The sequence below is a fragment of the Stigmatopora nigra genome, chromosome 4 (genome assembly GCF_051989575.1).
Source record: "Stigmatopora nigra isolate UIUO_SnigA chromosome 4, RoL_Snig_1.1, whole genome shotgun sequence".
Classification (NCBI taxonomy): Eukaryota; Metazoa; Chordata; class Actinopteri; order Syngnathiformes; family Syngnathidae; genus Stigmatopora; species Stigmatopora nigra.
In genome coordinates, this window is record NC_135511.1 from 18,165,415 (window position 1) to 18,192,433 (window position 27,019).

Genomic DNA, 27,019 nt, shown 5'->3' on the forward strand with positions numbered 1-27,019 from the left:
ATCATTTCACGGGCCATCTGCTTTGACAGCACGGCGGCGGCGCAAGCTAATTAGCCAGTCGTTAGCTGCTAATAATGCTAATAACAACACGTGGCTAATAGAAGCGTGGGAGATGTTTTGCTTCAGTGACGTTTACTGGCCGTGACTTTCCAAGTGTGCTTTTGGTGGGTAACTGGGTAACCCCTTTGGCCCTTTTGGGGAGGCCCCCCAACCCCACCCCACACCACCTTGCCTCCTCAACACCTGTGTTTACTTTGGGGCCGCCGGAGCACCCCCACACAACCTCCACCCCTGTTTGACCCGCAACAAAATGGAGAACGCCTGCAGTCTGTACTTATTTGCTGCCCCTGCACTTTTTTTAAAACTTCATTTTCAGTTTTTTTAAACTCTAGAACACTTCAAAACAACACTAATCAATCTCAAAAATATTCCAATTTTTTTATTGTTATTTTGGATGGGGTAGCAAGAACTGGAATTTGTTGCCGGGCAGAATTTTAAAATGGTGTCTTGATAATTTAAGATGTTCACTCAAAATTGGGGTTTAAAAAGTAGTACATTTCTTTTAAATGGAGGTAATTTTGAGTTTTGTGATTTGTAAGTGAAAGTTGAGTCTTAAGGCAGAAGGGAGGCACCGTCACCCCACACTGGCAAACGCCACACTTCCCATTGTAGGAAACACTCGCCTGGCTCGCCGCTCGTGGTCCACGGCCCTGGATGTCCGGGACGGACGGACGCGTCCGACTGGAATGTCGGTCGGTCGGTCGGGCGGGCGCGAGAGGCGGAGGAGCCGCATAGTTGGACGTGGCCAGTAAAAACAGAGAAAAGCCGCTGTTGGGACAAGGACGAGGCGCGGGAGGGACATACATACAAGAGAGGTGGCTTTTGGGGACACGGCCATCATTCCGTAAACATTTGGACTGAACTGGATGGAGAGTGCCACATGATTTACGCATTACGTCCTCAAATTCTTGCCTTTATTTAGTGAGAGATTATTTCTGCCATGCAAGGTCATGTGCATTTTTGTGGGTGATTTTTTTTACTCTATGTACCGGTTATTTTCAGTCTTTTCTAAGTTTATTATATGACAACCTCCCATATTGAATAGAAAAAAATGCAAATTTAATAATAACATGAGCTAAAGCTGCTAAATACTAAAACTTTTCCATAGTTTACTACGCCACTTTTCACCAAACTACTAAATATGCATTTTGTTTGTGTTTTATGCAAGAATATACTACTGAAAAATTGAAAATATTTGATTTTAAGGCTTATATGCGAAGACTAAGCTAAAATTCAAAAAATATGGTATCTCATTTGAGTTTATATATTGTATTCTTCGACTACAGTAATCCCTCAAATATCGCGGTTAATGTAGACCAGGGTTCGGGAACCCTTATGACATAGAAAGCCATAAAAAAATCATATTTTCAATTGTTATTCATTGAGAGCCATACTCAGGATTTACTAAAAGTAAAAATACATGAAATTGCATGTTTTTTAGTCATTTCACTGCCTTTAAAGTAGTATTAAAGTTTATTTAAAAGAAATTAAAGCAACTTTAGACGTAGTGTCCAAATTTTAGCTCACAGTTTAGCGGAGAGCCATAAGCACCTATCAAAAGAGCCACATGTGGCTCCCGAGGCATAGGTTTCCCTACCCCTGATGTAGACCAAACGTGGCCGTGACAATTGAAAAATTGCAAAGTAGGGTCTTCCCTATTATTATAACTTTTATTATTTGAGTCCGAGTAGCTAAAGTGCCTTCCCATTAAGTTTCAGCATGGATTTTCACATTTTATATAAAAAAAAAATATATATATATTGTAAATATAAAAAATTAGATGAGATTAGCATAGCAGGATAAAATCGGCAAGTAGTGAATTCGCGATAATCGAGGGATTCCTGTAATGCCGCCCTCTAGAGGCTCATGTTAGTCATTACAGTTGTTCACAAAGTGTAATTTCACAGACAAGCTTTCACCGAAATGCATTTCCATTGTATTTAATGGTGTGTAAGCTCTCTAATGTATATGTTTACACTCTTTATGGGCCGTGTTGCTGTGTTCTTCTCCTTGGAAATGTCATCAATGAGCCTTATGGAAGCACTTGAGCCTCCGGACGGGTTGCTTATCTTCTTCGTAGCATTCCCGCTAACGCATTCCCGCTAACACATTCCATCTCTTCATCCCTTCCCCGGCGGCCTAATGCAAAGCAGTCGGTGGCTCACTTTTTCCACCATTTTTCATGCCGCTCAGCCGTCTTCATAACAAATGATATTATTCGGACCGGTCTTTCTACTATAAACCCGCACATTCAAATTTTTTGCTATTGAAATTCATAAGAGGCAGCCATTTTTGCTACTAGGAGTCAGCACTGAAATAAAATAGTTATAATAGTGGTGACCCTAATGGGTGATTTTTTAATTTTCACTGCCATGATTAGTCTATACCAGAGGTAGGGAACCTATGGCTCGGGAGCCACATGTGGCTCTTTTGATGGGTACTTATGGCTCTTTGCTAACCTGTGAGCTAAAATATGGAAATCGCTAATGACATTACTGAGATATTACATGTAGAGCTGCTTTGATCTTCATTTTTTTGGTAGTAGACTCATTGATAAGCAACAGTATAAGGATATTTTTTGAAAAATTCATTTTTTTCCACTTTAAAAGTAGTGAAATTACAAAAAAAAAATGATCAGGCACTTGTTTACATGTATATATTTTGACTTTAAAATTGGTAGTATGGCTCACAAGAAATAACATCAATTGTTTTTGGCTGTCTTTGTCAAAAAGCTAGTATAACCTATGGCTCGGGAGCCACATGTGGCTCTTTTTATGAGTGCATCTGGCTTTTTGCTAACCTGTGAGCTAAAATATGATGACAGAAGTGAGATATTCCATCTAGAACTGCTGTAATTTTCATGTTTTTGGGCAGTAAACTTTTCTGGAACGCATCCTTTCATTGATTAGCAACAGCATAGGAATATTTTTCCAAAAAAAATCATTTTTTATCCCTTTAAAAGTGGTGAAATTACAAAAAAATGATAAGATACTCGTTTACATGTATATATTTTGAATTTTAAATTTGTAGTATGGCTCACAAGAATTAACATTGAAAGACAGGAATTACTTCCATTTTCATCCAAATTTTTGACTCAACTTTTTGATTCTTCGCTTAAAATTTTGACTCAAACTCAAAATATTCCGACGTCCGAACCCGTTCTTCCCAAAAAACGACTTATTTAGAGTCAAGGTCACCCGATAGCCCGCCACCTTTTTTTTACCTTTGAAATGTAGCCTGCCATTGTGGCGTTTTTTAGCGCCCGTGGCGGCCACAAAGGAAGCACACAACCCGCACGGTAACGCAATAGCGCTGGGAATTCCTCTTTAATTTCAATGCTACACTTGATCCGCGGGGGCGCATGAGCGAGCAGCTTATTATCTATCGTGACAGGAGCTTATCAATACGCCAGCAGACCCCCCAAAACCCCCAAAGACAAACATTTCCTTTATGTGCCGCCGCCGCTGCGGCGTACCCTCGGGGCGCAGGACGCCATGCCGGACAAATTCCTACACGGGAGATGGAAAAGTGCTCAAAAAATTGGGGTGGATGAAATGAGTAAAATGGCGGAAAAAGCTAAAAGTCTTTATAAAAGAAGCAAATAGACATTTTTGGAAAACAATCCAATTTGCCAGTTTTAATTAGCAATTAGCAAATTAGCAATTTACAGTAATCCCCCCGAATAACGCGGGTCGCTTCAACGTCAACTTGATTTTATGTGGACAGTTTTACATATAATATTTAGATTTTTTTTTATAAATGGATTAAAAGAACTGGATTAAAAGCCTTGAATATTCAGATTTTTTACAGATCTAAAACTATTTATTTTAGCTTTTTTTAAAATATATTTTTAGATTTTACAAAATGATTTTTGGACTAAAAACTGAAAAAAATGGATTGAAAATGACAATTATGGATTAAAAGTGTATTAAAAGTCCTGAATATTCCATTTTTTTGTAGATCTAAAACAATATTTATTTTATCTTTTTTTAATATATTTTTAGATTTTACAAAATTATTTTCGAACTAAAAACACAGGAAAAATTAATTAAAAATGACAATTATTGATTTAAAAGGGGAAAATCAGAACATGTAATCTTCATTTTAATTTGATCTAAAACAGAAACTTTCTCGGACCGCACTAAATGATGCGGTGGGCCAGATTTTGCCCCCGGACCGCCACTTTGACACCAGTCCGATAAGCAGTTCAGAAAATGTTGTCTACGCCATAGACTCACTTTGAACAATTGTTTTTAAAACGAAACGCCATTCAGGGTTAATTAAGTGTCCGCCGTCTACTATGTAGATAACTTAATTTTTTCGTATTTTTTTTAAACTAAACTAACAGAAGGAATGTCCTTTATTTATCAACGGAGCGAAACCACCTGCCTCGCGGCCACATGTTAACATTCACGACGGTGACGGGTAAAAATGTCGGGAATCTGAAAGCTAAACTATTAGCTCAAATCTCTGGTATTTTGCTATTTCGGCACGGGACGCACTACCGCCGCTCACCTGACGGCGGAGTTGTTTTTTTTTTAGACCTAAGTCAAAGCGTGTCTCATCTTTAATCGTCTAAATGTGTGTTTTGAGTGTGCGAATGTGTAAGTCGTGTGTGTGTAAGAGCCCTCCGATGCCGTGGACTATTTACTCAGGTGTAATAATACACTTGAGTGTGTGTGTGGTGATAAAACAAAGAGGATTCCCAAGAATGCGCTCCATATGTCCACCACAGTGGATCAGCCGCGGCTCAGGTGGCAGATTGGATGTCAATGTTTTCACCCCAAATGGATTCCTTCATGGGATTCCACTTCCTTAGCGACGTCCGCGCACAGGCACGCGGAAGGGATGCTAAAGCGTGGCTATCGGATATGCTAACATGGGATAAAAAGTATAAAACTAAATGCGGCCATGTTTTTAATTTCAGTTAGCTTAAATTTTTCATTATTAAAAACCTAAAATGATCTATATTTTATCAGCTTTAATGGTCATGAAATTAGCTTGATTGTGATATAGCATAACATAAGTTCTACCAAGTGTTTATCTTTGTCAATAGCAATTGTTATAGATTTTTTTTCTACTAAAATTTGAATAACTCGGTATCAAACTATCTTCTGCTGTTAGTGACATGTCAAATTTAGCATTTTTTTATGGAAGATTTAGCCTAAAGGTTAGCTTACCCAATAGAAACGCTATAGTAAGGGGGAATTGGGATTTGTAGCGAAGCTAGCAGATGCTAACATGGGGTAGAAAGCAAAAACTAAGTGTTTTTGTTTAGCTAAATGTTTTTAATAATGTCAGTTGGGTGGAATCTTTCACTTTGAAAATTTGCTACGTGAAATGATCTATATTTCATATCTGTAGTCCAGAAAATGACCACTTAAAATGTAAGGAAATTAGCTCGATTGTGACATAGCAAAAAATAATGTTTCTTTTTGTCAACAGTAATCAATAGCTTTTTTTTACCCTTCTAAAATGTGAATAATTCAGTTTCACCTATGTTCTACTGTTAGCAACATGTCAACATTAGCCTTTTTTAAGAGTAAATTTAGCCTACAGGTTAGCTTACATACCCGTGTTAGCATTTCTTAGCCACATTAGCCTCTGCCATTGTTTGCTATGCATTTAAGGACAAAAGCACATTGAGTTTATAGGTTATCTTTGAAGTCAAGCTTTTGAAAGTGATGAAACTTTAACGAGTTGCCAAAAGGGCGGAATAGCGCGCACCTGTGTTTGTCCGCGAAACAATCCATCACTTATTTATCTTGTCTGTCAATACCACGTCACGCCACTATGCTTTACGTAGTCCAAAAACTAATACCAGACCACCAAAACATTGCCTTAGAAGACCATATTCTCAGCAATTCCCATTTCCACGGCCTAGTTTTTGTCCAAAACGCCATATTTATCCATTTTTACTCAATTTCTTCCCACAAACACTATATTAAAGTGCAAAAACGATTCCTATTTGCTATGTCAACATGGCTTATCCAGATGCTTTCACGCGCTGTTTATGTATGGCTCCAAACACGACCTGTCAGGAATCCTCAAACAGGAAGTCCTGCACTTTGCTCCAATCTTGGACATTTGCATGAATATTTGGACCACTACGCCGTCCGTCCTCGTCTTTGATGTTTCCCCGAGGCAAAAAAAGCTGCCAATTTTCCTTCTAAAAGCCACGTGCCGGTCCAGATAAACCTTGAGGCCAGCCTGCTTCCATCTTGTTTATCAGCGACGTATAGGCGCAGTCACCATCTGGTGTCTTTGATAGCGCCATGTCCGTTTGTTGTGTGGAAATCACAAGTTTTATCTTGACGTCATTGTCTGAAGACTGCGAGACAAAATAGGATGAGATAAAAAATAAATAAAAATAAAGAAGTATTATATGCCTTGTTAAATGCTGGGCGTGGACGTGTCTTTGATCTATAGAAAAAAAGTACATAGGCCGTCTTAATAAATTAGATTACATTTTAACTGACACATTTTTAAGATTTTTTTCTTCAAACTGATAAGTTCTGTCAATGTAATTTAAGTTAGTTAAGTTTTAATTGACAATAATTTCAGTGCATGATCATTTTAGTTGACGAAAATTTTAATTGGTGATAATTTTAGTGGACGATAGTTTTGATTGACGATACTTTTGGTTGACGATACTTTTGGTTGACAGTAGTTTTGGTTGACGATTGTTTTGGTTGATGGTAGTTTTGGTTGACGATTGTTTTGGTTGACGATTGTTTTGGTTGACGGTAGTTTTGGTTGACGGTAGTTTTGGGTGACGGTAGTTTTGGGTGACGGTAGTTTTGGGTGACGGTAGTTTTGGTCGACGGTAGTTTTGGTCGACGGTACTTTTGGTCGACGGTACTTTTGGTCGACGGTACTTTTGGTTGACGGTACTTTTGGTTGACGGTAGTTTTGGTTGACGGTAGTTTTGGTTGGCGATAATTCTATTATGCGAACATACTTGTAAATCGACATCACATTACCATTTACGTTTTATTAGCATGTGTCTTTGATAGTGTCGCAAATGACAATCTGTTCGAGATTGTTTTTAGGTAAAGTCTTCAATGAATGTGATGTACATGTTTTTGATCATCCAAGCTAACGAATGCACTGCTGTCAACATCAAAGACACGTGAGATGCTTTGAACCTGATGTATACTGTGTGAATATTGCAAATTCCTTGCCTCTCATTATGTACAATCAGAATTAAGACCCTCGCTCATGTTAGTCATCAAAGAGCAACGCTAAGATACGTTAAGCAGACCCACTGTGAGGGTCATTTGGGTTATTTTTTTTCCACCAAACACGCGTCTTGACATTTTATTAGCAATCATAAAATGATGGCGGATGTCCTGATGGCAGAATCTGCTTCGTGTCACGCTACAAGGCGGCCATCTTGTGTTTGTTCAAGAGGTGGAACCACTTGACACGGCACCGACAGGTCAAATCCTAAAGAATTTTAAGCCGCTCATTAATGGCCGCCGCGTGCTTGTTTACGCTCACTTTACGGCCGTCCATCAGTGGACGTCACTCAAAGGTTTGGAGTAAGAATCTGTAGTTTGGCTCATTGATTTTCTTGCGAATTGGCAAATTTAAATAGGGATTATTTTTGTGAAATTGGCATTTTGGGGGGGTAAAAATCAGAGACCATCTGAACCCGAAACATGTTTTTGGAAAAAAATTAAATACATTAATCTTGAACAAATTTAATATAAGCATCAAAGACCATTTTGCCAATGTCAAAGAACTACCATAAACATTAAAAAAATCAAAGACGGTCAAGTTTTTAAGAAGTATTTTGTAAACTTTGACCTCCAAACTGTGAAGCGTACTCACTACAAAGTTTTGCTAAAAATCCATCTCCAATTTCCCCCAAAATTCCAAGACACGTATCTTTTGAAATCATCAAAGACACACAAACAAGTTTTCGGCAAACCTAAAAATACGAAAAATTCTACAATAACAACATGTTACATTTGTGGAAATTATCTTTTTTTGGGATATCCAAGACACGTATCTTTGAAATCATCAAAGACACACAAAAAAGTTTTCTGCATACCTAAAAATACGAAAAAAGTCCACAATACAACATGATACATTTTTTGGAAATGATCTTTTTGGGGGGATATCCAAGACACGTATCTTTGAAATCATCAAAGACACACAAACAAGTTTACCGCAAACCTAAAAATACGAAAAATTCCACAATACAACATGTTACATTTGGGGAAATGATCTTTTTGGGGGGGATATCCAAGACACGTATCTTTGAAATCATCAAAGACACACAAACAAGTTTTCCGCAAACCTAAAAATACGAAAAATTCCACAATACAACATGTTACATTTGGGGAGACAATCTTTTTTTGGGGGAATATCCAAGACCCCCCCTACAAAGACATCAGCTGCAAACCCTCATTGAAATGTGCAAATGTTTGTGATTGGCCGCCGCTTTCACTTCTCCGCTAAAGTAAACAACCCGGCCAGCGGCGAGCTCAAGTTGGTTTTCGCTCTCGTAGAGTTCGTTACGCAAATGTTTCCGCCGCGACTTAAGCTCCTCGTTAAGAGGGAGCTCACCCAGCCGTGTAACGTTTTAACCCGGCAGAAAAAAAGGGGGGGCCCTCTCGGCTAAAGGCCGCTAATAGCGGCTACTCCAAATAAACACAAAAATGGCATCGGTTGAAGCTAAGAGGCCACGAGTCACGTTACTTTGCCGTAAAAGGCGGGGTTATGGAAAAAGATGGCCTCGCCCAACGGGTGTGTGGAACTGAAAATATCCGGGTGTTCGTCAAAATCCAACAAATCTTGAATGAATCCTTTTGGTTAGCATGGAAGTTGACGCTAATGTGTTTTGGTAGATAATGAACATCATGTTTTTGCTCATGTCAAAATGGCTGATTTAAATTGTCTTGTAAATCTCAAAGACACTTTAGTGTTGAAACCATTGTATTTAATGACGGTAATAAGTGTTTTTTTTTTTCAGTTTACAATTCAACAGTCGTTGATGTTTTTCCCTTCAACGTAAAAAGTCTTTATTAATCAAAAACATGATTATTTCCCCAAATGTAACATTTTGTATTTTTTATTTTTTTGTATTTTAGGTTCGCGGATAACTTGTTTTTGTGTCTTTGATGTTTTCAAAGATACATGTCTTGGATTTTAGGGGTTAAATTGGCGACAGATTTTAACCAAAACTTTGTAGAGTGCTTAAAAACGTTATCGTCTTTGATTTTTTTAATGTTTAGGGTGTTTTTTGACATTGGCAAAAAGTGTCTTTGATGCATATATTAAAATTGTTCAAGATTAATGTATTTATATTTTTCTTTGATCATAGTCCTACAGTACTTGCGCCAAAAATTGTAAGAAATTCGATTTTGACTGACTCTAATGTCACCAAAACATATTTTTTCAAGCAACGTATCACAAACAGGAAATTTGTGTCAAAATAATAGTCATAATCGATGTAAAAAAAAATATTTTCATAGTAATTTCATAAATGATGGGATTGGACATCCATACGTGTTGGTGGTCCGAGTGTGAATGTTTGTCATTGTTGCGACTTGTTTGCCGCATAACAGCGCTAAAACCGAGGCTAACGCCAAACCTAAAGCATCCGTCAACGCAGGTGCGTGCGTCACCATAGCGACGGGTCAAAAGAATTAACCTGAAGCTTGCAGCTTTTGTTTGGAGGCTCCGCCCACACTCGACTTGATTTTTAGACCGCTGGCTTTGGTATGTTTGACATTTCCTCGTTTGTCCACAAAAAGGAACACTTAGCATTCTTTCACGCTTTTCCTTTGTTTTGGCACTTTCTCTTGTCACTGCCGGGCTTTTATTTTGAAATTGTCAATTGTTTGACAGAAATGAAACCCCGATATTCTTGTTTTTTTAGTTGTTTTTACACGTTTTGGTACATTGTAGCTATTCTAATGATAATGTTATGTATTGCCAACACCGGGCTTTTATTTTGAAATTGCCATTTTTTTTTTTGACAGAAATGAAACCCCGATATTTTTTTTTTTTTTTAACATGTTTTGGTACGTTGTAGCTATTCTAATGATATTGTTATGTATTGCCAACGCTGGGCTTTTATTTTGAAATTGCCATTTTTTTGACAGAAATGAAACCCCGATATTCTTGGTTTTTTTTACACGTTTTGGTACGTTGTAGCTATTCTAACGATAATGTTATGTATCGCCACCACCAGGGCTTTTATTTTGAAATTTAATTTTTTGGGCAGAAATCAATCCCGATATTCTTGTTTTTTTTTATTTATTTTTTTACACATTTTGGTACGTTGTAGCTATTCTAATGATAATGTTATGTATTTTAACAAATGCTTATTTTGAATATTTTCAGAAAGTGCTCATGGTTTTTTTGCTAGCGTTGTGATTGGGTCCGTGAATGTCACTCAAAGATGGCCGCTGACCCCAAAAACATCCTGAAGTGATTATCAGGCTAGCGGTCCCGTCGTTGGTGGCTTCTGGTTTTGCTTCTGGTTCTGGTTCCTACTCCTAAATGCGTCCCCCTTCAAAGTATTTGATCTTAAGCCTCCTCCTTCTATCTTTCTACCGCTTAACCTTTAATTAGCGTTGCGGACTGACATTTAAATAAATGAGGATCTGGGCTAAATTTTACTGTGGTAATAGAAAGGGCTTAAATTGCTATTGCTAGTTAAGTTAGCCTTGTGCAAATGCTATGCTTATTATGAGAAGTAAGTTCTTTTGTATACTCTGTGTAAAAATGTAAAATGTTAGCCTGCGTCACCACGTTAGCCACTTTGATGTGTTAATGATGTTTCACTCAATTTAACATCATCAGGATAATCTGCAAAATATTTAGCCAGGAAATTTGGCCAAACCCACCGTCTTTGAAGACCTATTTGTTTTGGGTCACGCTACCATTCAACAACTCGTTTGGATATGTACACGGAAAGGATCAAGTTTTGGATCAAAATGCTCGTTACGAGACTAAAAGACTTGGAGACGACCTTAGTTAGTTCCTGGATGACTTTTCAAAATTTAGCTCCTCCCCCATTGCAAGATTTTGTACCAAAAAATTCAAGACATCAACAATGGCTGGCTATAGAGGTGACTGTGTACTTCCCTTCAAAAACAATGCTAAATTAGCCAAAACACATAGTCAATAGCAATTAGCTTACGTGAACTACAGTCTTGGCCAATCATCTTAAAGCCTGGCTATTTGACCAAAAAAATGCTAATTTGGATTCAAACCTGGTTTAATTTGATCAGAGGTGTCCAAACTTTCAGTAAAAACAAAAGTTGTCACTTTCATTTGTTAAATTAGTCTTCAAAATCTTTGAATTGTGACGTTCCATTTTCAGAGGATCGGAAAAGATTTGCTTAATAGTATTTTTTTGGTTTAAAATGTTGATTTTATTGACTGCCATTGATAATGATAGATGTCCAATCCAATGTAAGAGGAGGGCCGGTGTGTTTGTGTAGGACTCAGCACTAAAGTAAAAAAACAACCAAAAAATTAAATATTTTTTATTTATTTTCACGGTTTTTCATTTTTTTGGGGTCTAAATTAACCGCGATAATCGAGGGATTAATGTATCCATTCATTCATTTTCTGGACCGCTTGATCCTCATTAGGGTTGCAGGGGGTGCTGGAGCCTATCCCAACTGACTTCAGGCCAGATTTGGGGGTACACCTTGAATTGATGGACAACCAATCACTCATAGCTAGTACCAAATTAGCCCCGAATTAGCCTAGCATGCAAATTTTTGGAATGTTTGAGGAAACCGGAATACCCGGAGAAAACCCACACACAGAACATGACAAACCCCACACAGGTGGACTGACCTGGATTTGAACCAGGACCCCATAGTTGTGAGGCTAGTGTGAAAAATAGGAAAAGCAAGGCCCAAAGTGTCAAGTGACTCCAAGAAAAAGAGGAACGAGTTGTGTTGTGAACTTTGTGGTCCCGTGTTTGTGCAGAAGAAGTAAGATGGGCTCGGGTCAAGCGTGGGTCAACTCCTTCCCATCAGCCCTTGCTGGGTTTTTTTCCTCCCCTCTTTTCTCTTTGCTTCTGTTTTCCACACCTGAGTTCCAGCGAGGATTTTTTTTTTTTTACCCGTCTTGGCAGCCATTTGCGCTGTTTGTCCTCCATGTTCTCAAACAAAATGTCTGCCTACGCCAGGTCGACGTTTTTTTGGAGGTTTTGACACCTCGACTGCCGGATGGCAAATTCCCAAATAGTTGCCGTCCATGTCGTCATTTCACGTTAGTTGAAAATGTTAGGTCACTGGTGTCAAAGTGGCGGTCCGGGGGCCAAATCTGGCCCGCCACATCATTTTGTGCGGCCCGAGAAAGTAAATGAGTGCTGACTTTATGTTTTAGGATCAAATTAAAAGGAAGAGTATAGATGTCTATTAAATTTCCTGATTTTTTCCCCTTTTAAATCAATATTTGTCATTTTTTAATCCATTTTTTCTGTTTTTGGTTCAAAAATCATTTTGTAAAATCTAAAAAATATATTTAAAAAAAGCTCAAATAAACATTATTTTAGACCTATAAAAAAGTGAATATTCAGGCCTTTTAATCTAGTTCTTTTAATCCATTTATTAAAAAAAATCTAAATATTCTATCAAAAACTATCCACATGAAATCAAGTTGACGTTAAAGCAACCCGCAAAACAACCTTGTGCTAGGTCATTGCGTCTGAGGGCCTTAAGGTCAAAGGTCGACGGCGAAGGGCCGGCTAGAACCGGAATTTTACTGATTTTTTTGGGTACGAGTCTCCATTGGGTCGCTGCTTTGGGTGTCACGTCACCCTCGAAAATAGTTGTTGGTGGCACATCGGAATGCGTCTACATTTAGGTTAGTGAGTGTTAGCGGTGCGGCTAACAACCTAGCGGCTATTTGTCTGCCTTGAAACATCTGCTGCTGCTGCAACAACAGGAAGGGAGTACACTGCTTGTGGTGTGTGCGAGTGCGCGTATACGTGTGTGCGTACGTGTGTGTACGTGTGTATGCCACCTTGTAATTTGTGCCCTGCTGCATTGTGGGTAAGTGCCACTGATGGCTTTATGAGTATGTTGTCTACGAGGTGAGACTGACAAGCTTAAAAAACATGTCATTTCATGTTTGGTCTTTCTACACTATCACCCCAAAAATGACAAACGGGAAACTGAGGGTAATGTTTAGCATTTTATGCTAACACTACATTGTTGTTGTTGAGATAGTGGATTTGATGGTTGTTGTTTTGTTTTTTAAAGCATTAGGTTGTATTGAGCTTTTGGTTTGGACTTGTAAGTGCCACTAGGATCTTAAAAAGGGTCTAAAAATTCTCTTGAGCCACTAAGAAATGTGGATTTTTAAGATTTGGCAGTTTTGTTATGGTAAAATTTGCCCGGAATCCTAGTTTTGGGGGATTTTCTACCCTCTCCAACCCATTTTCTATTTGGTAATTCTTGTCAAATGATAATCTCAACTGTTGTTTGCAATTGAGTCGCCTGCCATCTTATGTCGTCGCTTTCAACTATGCAGAGGCGAACGCTTACATAAATTATAGAATTTCATTACCGTATTTTCCCTCATATACTCTGTATTTTTTTGGACATATAATATCGACTGAATCGAGGGTACAGCTTATTTACGCACAAATTAGACTTGACATGGACGAAATGCCAGGACGCCATGACACAAGAAAATGCAGCCAAAACAGTCATTTATTTCAAAATAGAGAAAATATAAACAGATAAAACATTAAACAACATTAATTTTGACGTCTAATAATGAAATTCTAGAAAAAAATGAACAAGTATCTTGCATAAAATGTGAAAAAAACTCACTAATTTGTGCCTGCCATTGCTCAGAATAACAACCTTAACTGCTATGGACACATTTCCTGGTTGTACTGGTCACATGACTTCATTTTTGAATTTGTCTACATTCAGACTACAGTGAAATCTAACAATCAATTGATATAGTATCTCAAAAATAGCATGTGCGATAATTTTTCTTGAAATATTATGTAGTATGAAATACTACTTGACTTTGATGATTTTTCCTTCAAAGTAAGACATTTGTACTCCCTATTAAAACCATAAATATGGAGGTAAAAATTCTAAAGGTCAGGAAAAAACGCCGATGTCCAGTCACCCAGCGACCGCTCCCCCCGTCCACGTGCGACCCTCTCGGGATGACAAACGCTTCTGGCGAGTTCGTGCAAACAAGCGGCATTGGGGGCGCTATGCCGGCGTCAAACCGCAGGGCGACACCTGCCTGGCACACCCGCTTTTTCACAAGCATGTCCTAAATTGGATGGAGCCAGAAAAACGCTACAGTCGGACACGCTTGCCAAATTTCTATTTGGTCGTAGCGACCACTCTCGCGGCAACGTGAAAATATGTTGGTTTTTTTTAGCTGACATCATCATGTAACTCATTCCGACATCTTTGATTTACGTTGTTAGGGTCATTTTTAGTTATCTTTAATATAATATAAAATAATACAAGGGGACATCTATTCATTTGTACATGAATTAATTTCACATTTCTGGTGTTTCTAGCAAGTGAGAAGCCATTTTGACATCGTCATCGACACAAATGATTCTAGCGAGGAGCATTTTCTCCTGCCCATTTAAGGCCATAAATCAAAACAATTACAGTGTTCCCTGGCTACTTTGCGGTTCGGCTATCGCGGACTCAGAGCTTCGTGGATTTTTTTGGGGAAAAAAAAATACAAATATTACATTGAAACAACATATTTTACAGGGTTTTTTTTGTTATAACATGAATTTTACTCCCTCTACCCGTATTCTATATGGTGTACTGTATACAGGGGGGGTTAAAAAATTAAAAAATAAATGTAAAAAAAATATATATTTTTTTAATTAAATTCAAATTAAGCATTTTTGAAGGGTAATCCTAAAAAAGCATCACAATTTATGACAATATGCGAGTGAAGAACACGAAGGTTGTTGGATAACCATCACGCTGAATCAGCAATCTCTTAATCGTCCTTCTAGGTCTGCATTCTGGGGTAAAGGTCAGTCCTATTTTCCAGTAAACAGTCCTCTGAATGACATGTTACGATCCCGAACTCTACAAAAATTATTAAATGCACACATATATAATAGTATTTACAGAATTATTCCAACATTCATATTTCCAAAGAGTTGAAGGATGTATTCGAAATGGCCTTGGCAGAAATATTTGGACAAAATACGAGACAAAGATGTTCAAAGCAAAAAATAAAATAAAATAAAGCCACGTTCCCGTCACCAGACGGGAAAATGCATCGAAAAAGCGCGGCCATAATTCCCTTCCCTTTTTCCTCGGAGCGGCTATTTCGGTCCGTGGGCTCGCGTTGGGCTTCCCACCGGTAATTTAAAAGCCAGCGGAATGCCGGAATGATTGTTGGAGGCGGGGAAAATACAACAAAAAAATAAAAGATATGCCGTAGTTGAAGTAGTCGCATGTTATTCCCAAGTTGGCCCTGTGTACTTTTTTATTTATTTACTTATTTTTACTATAGTAGGAATGAAATTGGATGAAAAGCACCAATCCAAAATGTTCAGCATCCTATTTTCCTTAGTAATTATGGTTATTTTTTATGTTTTTATTTATTTGTTATTGTTATTTTTTGCACATTTTGGTGAAGTTTTAAATCTGAATATACTTGTATAATGAACATAAAGCCATTAAATTCAATTTAAAATTGAAATACATAATTTAGGTTGTCATGGAGCATGTGGTAGGGAAACCTATGGCTCTGGAGTCACATGTGGCTCTTTTTAATCGGGGCCTATGGCTCTCTACTAAGCTGTGAGCTAAAATAATGAAATTTAAAGTTTGTTTAATGACCAAAAAGGCATTCATTTCTACTCACAGTTCAAAAACATCATTCAGCTTGTCACAAATAGTGAAATAATGGCTCTGGAGCCACATATGGCTTGTTTTAATGGGTGCCTATGGCTATCTACTAAGCTATTAGCTAAAATAAGGAAACTAAAAGTTGTATAATGACCAAAATGGCTTTCAATTCAATTCAAAGTTGAAAAACATGATTTAGGTTGTCATGGAAAGGGAAACAATGGCTCTGGAGCCACACTTGGCTCTTTTTTAATGGGTGCCTATGGCTCTCTACTATGCTATTAGCTAAAATAATGAAACAAAAACATTATGACTTGTCTTAAAGTATGTTATAACATGATTTTGTATGCATAATTCAGAATTGTCACAATATTTATATTAATTTACAATTTCTATTATTTTGCGCAATGTCAAATTTTTAATCCACACTATTTTTGTCACCATCTAACTGACTAATAAAATATCAAAGATAGAGAAAGAAGTACCAGAAGGTAGAAATTGGAAAGCCCCCCCAAAAAATGGTACATAGGAAGAAAAGCAGTCTTGTAGTCCGTGATTACAAATGGCCTGTAATTTCAAGTGCGTGGGTTCAAGCCTCTTATTTTCCCACCACACTTTCATGGGTTTTTTTCAAAGGCAAAAAGCCAAGCCAGATCCATTTTGGGGTGGGGGGGGGGGGGGGGGGGGAGTAAAAAGTAGAGCTAACCCCAGTGATGAGGACACCTGCCCGCCATACGTACCACAAACGTCCCACAGATAACGTATTTACTCTCATATAAGCCGATTTTGTCAGACGAAAAAATGACTGAATCGAGGGTACGGCTTATATGCGCATAAAAAGTTGACATGCATGAAACTGCATGTTGACAATACTATAAAAACCATGATGTCTTAACAATCAATTTCTTAGGCGTCCTTCTAGGTCTGCATTCTGGGGTAAAGGTCAATCCTATTTTCCATGTAAAGTTGACAATACTATGATGTCATAATGTAATGGTGTCATGATGTCATGATGCAAGACAACCTTTTCATGACTATCTCCCTCTAGTGTTAAAGCAGAGAATTGCAGAAGAATATAGACTCAACTAAAGCTACTTATGTGGGCCTTACTCAATGATATTTTCATATTTTACCATCATTTCGACCCTAGATTCATATTAAGACTTCGATTTTGTCAACTAAATTGTAAACCTCTACAAATTTGAAGGATTTTACACCTTTAATTTATACTAAATCAAATAAATACAGACTTGGATAAATATTAAATGCCAAAATCAGTTTTTGGGAGAAAAAATAACTTATTTTTTTAGCTTTTTACCAACCCTAAAAGTAAATATTTTAGTACAGATTTAAATATTCGTATAAAAACAAGTTTTTCAAGCAGAGATAAAACGCCAGCATTTTTTTAAGCGTCCATTTTAATGTTTTTATTTTTTTTGTTTTTTCCCCCTTGCATTTTTTCGACGTACTGCCAAGACATCTGTCTCCCGACACACCCTGTAATTACCAATGCCCGGATAAAAATGGCCTCCCATTATTTCCACGCTGCCGGCTAGCGCACGGACGGAATTCTTTCGATAGAGTCGTCCAAATACGTTTTTTTTTTACATTTTTTTGCGTGACCGGATTTTTTCAATGCAACAATGCAAAGCGTATTTGTTTGGAAATGTCAAAAATAAACGTGCCGCAATCGTCATCTGAAGGCTAACACAACATTGCGTTGACAAAAAAAACACGCTAGATTCAAGTTTTTTGCGAAGAAATGTGGATGTTTAAAAAAATGGTGGATTCTGAGTGGGCGGGGCATTTTTAGATGGATTTATGTGATGTGTTTTATATAGTTGGGAGTTGTTTGTGTTAAAATAACAAAATGTTGTTCATTTGATTGACGATATTGTGATTGTTTTTGTCATGTATTCATTTTCTGAAGCACTGGGGGGCGGAGCCTATCATAGTTAGATGAATCCTGAATTGGTGGCCAGCCAATCGCAGGGCAGAAGGAGACTAACAATCAGTCACTCAGAAATTTAGCCTACAATTAAACTAGCATGCATATTTTTTTTTTTGTTGTTGTTTTTTTTGGGTTGTTTTTTTGGGGGGGACGTGGGAGGAAACCGGAATACCCGGAGAAAATGTCCGGGAAGAAAATGCAAACTCCACACTGTAAGGACCCAACTGGGTCTCGAACCCTCGACCCCAGGACTGAAGGACCAACCACTAGGCCACCGGATTGTCATTTTCAATAAATAAAAGACAGACTAGTGGGAAGGGTTTTTAAATAAAAGTATGTGCTTTGATATGACAAAGTAAGGTATACAAATTTCAAAATAGTAGTCTGAAATAAAAGGGTCAAAACGACACACATTAGCTAGCTAGCTCGTGTTGTTTTGACTAGCTAGCTAACTCACAAAGTAGTACGTTTACCTCGCAGTTCTGGGCTCATAGGTTTTTGCTGAAAACAATTTTGGCCTATTTTTGTTGCCTAAATCTGTAAGTGTTTATTTTAAATGTAATTAAAAATGCTTCTTTCTACTAAAAGGTAAGAACGTTTAAGTTTCAGGGTTTGTTTACTACTTCTAAAGAGTGAATTTGGAATGGCTTCTCTCTCTCTCCCACTCGGGTTTATGTAACCTTCATCTGAAAAGGTCACGACCCCGTGGCATGTAAGACGAGCGGCCATTTTGTATTGGGTGTCACAAAGAGCAGGAAGCCCACCTGGGACCTTCGCCCAGGGGGACTGGGGGGCTCTTTGTCAGGTCACCGCACCTGTTTGGGTTAATTGCTGCCAGGTGACGCAATAGCCGTGTTGCCATGGTGACGGCCAGGAAGAAAAAAACTCCACATATTCCAAAAAATAATAATAATAATAATCAATTACAATCTCTAACCCTAATCCAGTTGTGAACGCAAAAAAAATAAAGTTTGAGACTTTACTTGACATAGAAAAAACAAACTTTGCCCTTCATTTTTGATGGTCTTTTTTTGCTTTGTGTTTACGGTATTTTTGATCCAATATTTTATATCCTCTTTCCTTCTCGTTCTCCCGCAGTCGCTGATTTTCATCCGTGACGTAAACGCTCTCGGACAGGAAGTGTCTGGCTACATGGACTACGCCCACAAACTGCAGACTCATGACTTTGCGCCGTATTTCAGCGGGAGAAAGAAGCTACTGCCAGGACCTTTGGATTTATGGTGAGTTCAATTCGGGTGGGCGGGTTTTATCTCCCAATGTATCTCTATTGGCTCCGCCTCCACCTTGACTTTCAGATGTAACCTATTGAGGATTGTTTGCTTTTGTCTTCCCTTCAAAATATTCCCAAAATAATGTACACAAATGTCCTCACAATAGGACAACACATGTCCACTTGCCAACAAAAAGTAGTGGATAAATATTTGCCCAAAACTTTTATCTCAAATTGCTCGTATGTCAGGGCACTCTTATGTCGAGGTATTACTATATTAACAATTAACATTTTTATCAGCAAGAATCCCATAAACCTACAAAAATTATTCCAAAATCAAAATTTTCACACTAATGTCACTAAAAATGTCTGCGAACTTCTGCCAAAAATAAGTACATTTTTAATGGCATATTTTTTTGACTTGTCTCCAAATATAACTTCAATCTCCTAATATTTTGCAAAGAAAATGTGCTCACATAAACTTAAAAAAATAATGCCCTTGAAATTAAACAACCTCGCTTCAAAAATGTGAAAAAAATGACTCTTTCACCATTTTAATCTTGTAATAATTGTAGAATCTATCATTTAAAGTTCATCCTATTTGGATTTTAACCTTGTAATCGTTCAAATTTTAAATCCCTCTGGATAAAATTTCCTCAAAAATTCCTTCCTTACACAACTCCCATTCAAATTCGTATCGCGACTCATCACACGATAACAACAACAAGTCTCAACTACCGTTTCCCATCGAGTCTTACGCCCTCTGGCTGATTCCGATGGAATTATTTCTGACAAAATTAAAACATTAGTGTATCCAAAAACATGTCGACGGAGCGACCTCGACATCGGCTCAAAAACCTCCTCCAAAAACCGTGTATATTCCTTTTAATGGAGTCCCGTACGAGTTCATATCAAGTTCACGCTTGTTTTAAAGAGTAAAAGCAAAGGAGCGCTGGGGTCTCAGCGTGAGGCGCTGGCTTACCTCATCGCCGCTGCCTGCCTGGGCTTTTCCTTCAAGAAGGCAACGCGGCGTTGGCGGGTCAGGCCGTCGTCGTCTGCTTCCAATTTGGTGCCGGAGAGCAACTCGCGGCGGGCATTAAAGCTTAAGCTGCGGCTAATAAGCTCGTGAAACCAAAGAAAGGCTCCCATTCCACAATAAACCTGCCTCCAATTTTACGGCCTACCGCTGGATACTGATACTGGCTCCCAAAAATGGCTTTGCGTGTTCTCCCCGGGCTCCTGTGGGTTTTCTACGGGTCCTTGTGTGTACCTAGCTGGTTAAGCGCTGGAAATTGTCCTAAAAATTGAGTTTGATTGGTCTCTTTTTGCCTTGTAATCGGCGGACTACTTCCCAAAAATGGCTTTGTCTGTTCTCCCCGGGCTCGTGTGGGTTTTTTATGGGTCCCTGTGCGTGCCTAGCTGGTTAAGCACTGAAAAATGTCCTAAAAATTCAGTGTGATTGGTCTCATTGTGCCTTGCAATTGGATAACTTTTTCCAAAAGTTGGCTAGGATGGGCTCCAGCACCCCTGCAAACCTTGTGAGTATAAGTGTAATGAAAGGTAAATAAATGAATAAAAAAATTGACTGTAATTTCGCAAAAAAAATGCCTCAAAATGGTTGAATTTAACAATTTCCCTCGTATAAGCCTCCCCCTGATTCACAATTTTTACTTACATTTTTATGGTTTTAATAGCATTTTACAAAGCAACAAATACAGTCTATATATGAGGAAAATTGCATATTTATTTCTTCATTAACGCTTATCCTGATCAAGTTCGCAGGGGGGTGCCGGAGCCCTTCACCGCCAACGACGGGCACCGATCTCTACAGTCAAATTCCTCCCCTTCTTGATCCACCACAGCTGAAACAAAATGCTAAAAAACCCGAGGAGGTGGCCAAATGCTGAGCCAGCAAAGTGGACACGTTAAATTATAAGCTAGCCGAGGTTAGCTGGGCTCGGGAATAGAACGCTTGCCTCGTACTGCGTTGGCCCAGTTGCGGAATACTAATTAAGGTTTTTCCCCTTCAAGGAGAATTATATCGTCTGTGACCGGTCTCTGGATACTCGCATTCTTCTCAAACTAGTCAAATGCCCCATTTTTGCTACTTTTATTCAACGGTCAACCGCTTTGGCGTCTAGACCGACGCAGTCGTTGCTGTAGCGACCGATTTTTGGAAGCCCGGGAGTGAATCCAACTGTTTAGCATACATGCTAACCACTCCACTGTTACATTTTTGTACAGTTGGCGATAAAACAAATGCCAATTAGAGTCCTCAATCTAATTTTGACAGATATAGTATTTTCTTGCATAAGCCATATTAACTAAAAGTAATGAACTGAATTGAGGGTACGGCTTATATGCGCATAAATTAGACTGCGTGACAGGAAAGGAAGACAATGTGGCCGATATATTTCAAAACTGAGAAAATATAAACAGATAAAATGGTAAACAGTTAGTTTTGTTGCCTATGAAAGAAAATCAAGAAAAAAATTAACCGTATTTTGCATAAAAAGTGGAAAAAAAATCAAAAATACCACTTTAGTTTGATGGTTTTTCTTAAGTTTTCCCCTTCAAAGTAAGACATTTGTACTCCCTATTAAAACCATGAATATGGAGATGAAAATTGTGAATCAGGGGACGGCTTGTATGCGGGAGAAATTGTCAAATTTTCACAATTTTTAGGCAATTTTGAGGACAGTGTGACATGAAACGCCATTACGGAAGACAATGTAGCCGATATATTTCAAAACAGAAAATATAAACAGATAAAACGGTAAAGTTAATTTTGTCGTCTATGACAGAAATTCCACATAAAAATAAATGTATTTTGCAAATAAGTGAAAAAACACTTATCTTCGATGTTTTTTCTTAAGATTTTCCCTTCAAAGTAAAACATTTGTACTCCCCATTAAACCATGAATATGGAAGTAAAAATTGTGAATCAGGGGGCGGCTTATACGAGAGAAATTGTCAAATTCAACCATTTTAAGGCCATTTTAAAGGTATAGTGTTCACGCGGATGCAAGAAAATATGGTAGTCCTACACCCTGTTTTTAGCGGGTGTTCAGATCATCGTCCAACGCGGGCTGATGTCACGGAACGTAAAAACGCATCTGGTCAGACTACTTGTCCATATCGGATATGAAAGTACCTCAAGTATGTAGTTTCAGTCTGCCTCGTAAAAAAAAAAAACGGATTTATGCGTTCTGTTCAAACTGTAAGAAGAGCCGACCAGTCGCAATCTGGATGGCCAAAAGACACCAAAAACCAAAAGGTTTTTGGTGAAACTATCTTTTCAGTCAAAGATACACAACATTGTCAACATCTAAGATGAAAAAAACGTGTTTTTTGGAAAACCAACATGCAAAAATTTGGCGATTCAACATAAATTTTAGGGTTTTAAGTGGTCATTTTTGGGTCATTTTCAGTTTCTGTCATTCCCAATTGCCATTGAAACTAACGGGAGGGTTCGAGACCGAGACTTTTTAAGGGTCGGGGTGAGCAAAGTCGTACTTTCCGGCACGTTAGGAATGTTTTAGTCTCTCCAGAAAATATTTATCAATCCATGGCTGGCCACAGTTCCCATTAATGCGCAATGGCTTGTAAAGTTAATGCGAGAGGACAGCAGCGGCAAAAATGTTTTCTTAGCTTTTGAATGAAAGCAGCCACGCAGGTGCAATTCAGCGGCGGACATTTGCTTTTGTCCATGTCCAACTTTCGTTCCAACAGCCAGTGAGCTGCTCAAGTTACCTCCATTTAACTATGTATATACAGGGTATCTAATTTTTTTTTACTGTATTTTCACGACTATAAGGCGCACCCTCAATGAATGACATTTTTCCATATATATGGCGCACTGTATTATAAGGCGCAGTGTCTATTTTGGAGAAAATTTAAGACTTTTAAGTGTGCCTTATAGTGCTGAAAATACGGTAATTGCTGTTGAGTTCCAGGTATGAAGTACTCACTACTTCACAGTCACCTCTAGAGCCAGCCATTGTTGATGTTTTGGATTTTTTGGTATAAAATCTTGCAGTGGGGGAGGAGCTATATGATGGAAGATTTTGAAAACTAAGATGGGATCTGCATAACAGTATTTTTTTCAGTTCAGGCGTTTGTGTTTTTTTTTATTTTTTTCTTATATCCGACAGTGGTGGTTTTTCGTTTTTGGTTTTCTGTTTTTTTCCATATATATGGCGCACTGTCTATTTTGGAGAAAATGTAACACTTTTAAGTGCGCCTTATAGTCGTAAAAATACGGTACTTATTTTTTAGAATAAAATGTACTCATTAAAGGTTTTCTGGTCATTCAAAAAGTGAGTAAATTTTTTGAGAGACCCTATATATACAGTAATACTTCGACATAAGAGCAATTTGAGTTACGAGTAAAATTTTGGGCAAATATTTATCTTGAGATTCAAGACTAATTTTAATATATATCATGTTATGTATCTATGAGCACTGGGCGGAGCCTTGCATCTTTTCAGTGGTTTTGCCGTTAGTCAGTGCAAAAGGCGGAGCTTGTTCGCTAATACTATAAGAATTATGTATACTACTTCTTGTTGGCAAGTGGTGGTGCGTTATCCTAGGACATTTGTGTGCATCATTTTCTGAATATTTTGAAGGGAAGACAAAAGGAAATAACCCTGGATAGGTCAGGGGTGGAGGCGGGGCTAAATAGAGACAACCCGAAGAATTTGGTGTGGCTTTCGAATACAGTGGTACTCCGAGAATGTGTAATTTGAGATACGAGTACAATTGGAGCAAATATTTATCTTGAGATATGAGACAAATTTTGATTCACGAGCACTGGGCGAAGCCAAAAAAAGCCTACACATTTAAATTTGTTTATGTTATGTTACGAGCGTGTTGCCATGCAAAAAGTTTTTGGGAGTTTATTTCTATGGGAGACGTTCATTTGAGTTATGAGTAAATTTACTTTTTGGCTTAGAAAAGCAAGGTAAAAAACAAAAGATATTTCCTATTTTTGTTCTATCTAACATTCATACGAGAGGAAAGACCAAAGTAAGCCAAGCCTTGGATTTTTAACATCTCGTTGGCCAGCCGGCCTCACTTTTTGGCAGCCATTAAATGTTTCCTGTAGTTTCAGACATTATTTTCAATCAAAATAGCAGAACATTAGGGATTCAAATGTACTTTTTTAAGCCAGGGATTGAATTTTTAGGACAAGGTCAGGTTTTTTTGGGGGGTTTGGATTGCAAAACTTGGCTTTCAAGGAATCCTTTGCAATTTGTTAGCGGCGGTCGTGTTCTTGCTTGGCCGCCACTTTGTCCAAAACCAACAATGTCCTGGCTAGCGGCTAGCTGCTAACTGCCCGCCTGTCGTCTGGCTGAACTCGTAGCCGCCGCTAACTGCCGCTCGAAGAAACCCGCTGGGATTTTTAGCGGCTGGGCGACACGTTGGCGTGGAGCTGGCCCGCGTTGCCGTGCGGAATGCGCCCGGACGGCGCTCTTTGGACCCCTCGTGTCCCAAAACAATGTTTGGACACGCCGCCCGCCCTCGACAGGATTTTTCGCTGATTCCTGCGAGGTCGGGAGTTCGCGCACCTTGCCGCCGGCAGACTGACACCTGCTTGAACTTGAACTAGGGTTAGTGGACGTCTTTTTAATGGGGGTGGGGGGTCAGAATGGCTTTGAGGGGTTTCCAGTGGCGATGGTGGTTTGGTTTCAAGGTAAGGAAGGATTTTGTTGACCTATTTAGTAGTTGGTTGGTTGGGTTGGTTAGTTTGTTTCATTGGTTAGTTTTGTTGGTTGATTGGGTGGTTGGTTTCATTGGTTCTTTTGAGTGTATTTGTTGGGTTGATTTGTTTCATTGGTTGGTTTCGTTGGTTGTTTGGGTGTATTGGTTGGTTTCACTGGTCGGTTTCATTGGTTGGTTTTGTTGGTTGGGTTGGTTCTTTGGGTGTATTGGTTGGGATGGTTAGTTCCATTGGTTGGTTTCGTTGGTTTGTTTTTTTGGTTGTTGTTTTTTTGTTAGTTTTTTTGGTTGGGTTGTTTCTTTGGGTGTATTGGTTGGGTTGGTTGGTTGGTTTTGTTGGCTTTGTAGGTTGTTAGGGTGCATTGGTTGGGTTGGTTTCTTTCATTGGTTAGCTTTGTTGGTTGGGTGGTTGCTTCGTTAGTTGTTTGGGTGTATTGGTTGGGTTGGTTGGTTTCATTGGTTGGTTTCGTTGATTATTTGGGTTTATTGGTTGGTTTTGTTGGTTGGGTTGGTTCTTTGGGTGTATTGTTTGGTTTTGTTGGTTGGTTTTGTGCGTTGGTTTCTTTGGTTGGTTGTTTGGGTGCATTGGTTGTTTAGTTTGGTTGGCTGCTTAGTTTGGTTGGTTTCTTGGTTGATTAGTTGGATTTGTTGATTGATTGTTTTGTTTTTTTGGTTGGTTGGTGGTTCAGTTGGCCAGGTCAGATAGATTGGGTTAAGGGTCCCACATAGATTACAATAAAAAAAATGTTTGACGTTGGTTTCTTCATTTTCAGTTTTTGGCCACGATAATAATAACATAGCAATCTCACCATTTTGATCAAATTTTTGCAGTTTCTCCACAACATGAGAACATGTCACTAAAATAACAAGAACTTTTCAACTTTTCCTTTTTAGTTACTACAACTGGAGCACCCAAGTTTCGGCTTCCACCTCCAGCGTAAACTACGAAATCCTCTACCAACACAACGGTGGTCTTCTCTTCAAAAGGAAGATGGACGGCGACATTCTCAACGTGGATCCCCAGGTCAGCCACCATGCATAACATGCACTATCCAGTACATGCTAGACAGCAAACTTGACACAATAGCCACAATATCTATTTTGGAGGGTTGGTCTTTTGCCAAAGGTCAATTAAATGACACTTAGGTCAATCTTATCTGATGTTATCAAGCGGTGGCTACAAAATTAGCATGCATCTTGTGTGTGTTGCAGTGCCATCCCGGCCAGAACGCCATGAAAAACGTGGTAGAATCCGCCATTTACACACATGTTGTCATCCTGGACCACCACATCACAAGTTCCTGACAACATACATACACACACACACGTACGTTGAGGCTGTAATTGGACGGGAGGGAAGAAAGGCGGACAAATCACACTTGCCATCTGGGCGGAGGCGCAGCAGCGTTGCCATTTTAACTGGCTTATCAAGTGGATCGTCAACAGTGTGGCTTCCACAATGTGTGATGTTGTAGCAGGCCTTTCATCTCTTAGGCCCATTTTAGCTGCCTTTATCTATTTTGGTGACTATCTGGACCCTGTGCGCTTGAAATGTGTGTTTAGAAGCCGGTCATCAAAGTTCCAACGCGATGCCCGGCTCACACGCTATGAGGAAAAATGCTTTCCCAGACATTTTGAGTTCATCATCTTGCTAGCATCAGCCAGTCAGATTTGGTAGGAAATCTGTCCTTTTTGGAGGGGAAAAATAATAATACTACAGTAATCCCTCGATTATCGCAGTTAATGTAAAAATGTATATATTTTTAAATATATATAAAATATTATTAAATGTTATATTATTTATTAATACATCTTATTTGTATAATATAATATATATATAGAAAATATAATATATGTATTGGTATTGATATATATTTATTAAATTCATTATATATTTAAATATATATTTATTAAATGCATTATATATTTAAATATATATTTATTAATACATTATATTTGTATAATATAATTATAGTATAATATAATAATATAGAAAATATAATACATATTTATTGATTTTATATGTATTTATTAAATATATTATATATTTCAATATATATTTTTATTTATGTTTTTTTTTTTTTTTACTCGGTGCTAAGTTCTAGTAGCAAGCTTCCGGGGGCGTGGCTTCCGCTTGTGAGTTTCAGCGTGGATTTTCAGATTTTTATGAACTAATGAAAAAAATGTAATTACCCAAAAACCGTGATATAG

At 38.3% G+C, this 27,019-nt stretch overlaps 1 protein-coding gene across 1 annotated transcript in view; it reads left to right on the forward strand.

Annotated features, from left to right (window-relative positions):
• Positions 1-26,532, forward strand: part of cfap299 (cilia and flagella associated protein 299) — a 35,484-nt gene extending 8,952 nt beyond the window's left edge. The window contains exons 3-5 of the mRNA XM_077715910.1: positions 18,955-19,097; positions 25,703-25,832; positions 26,021-26,532. Coding sequence (XP_077572036.1) covers positions 18,955-19,097; positions 25,703-25,832; positions 26,021-26,113 — 366 coding nt within the window. The 3' untranslated portion in view covers positions 26,114-26,532. The remainder of the gene's footprint in view (positions 1-18,954; positions 19,098-25,702; positions 25,833-26,020) is intronic.
• The last annotated feature ends 487 nt before the right edge of the window (positions 26,533-27,019 follow it).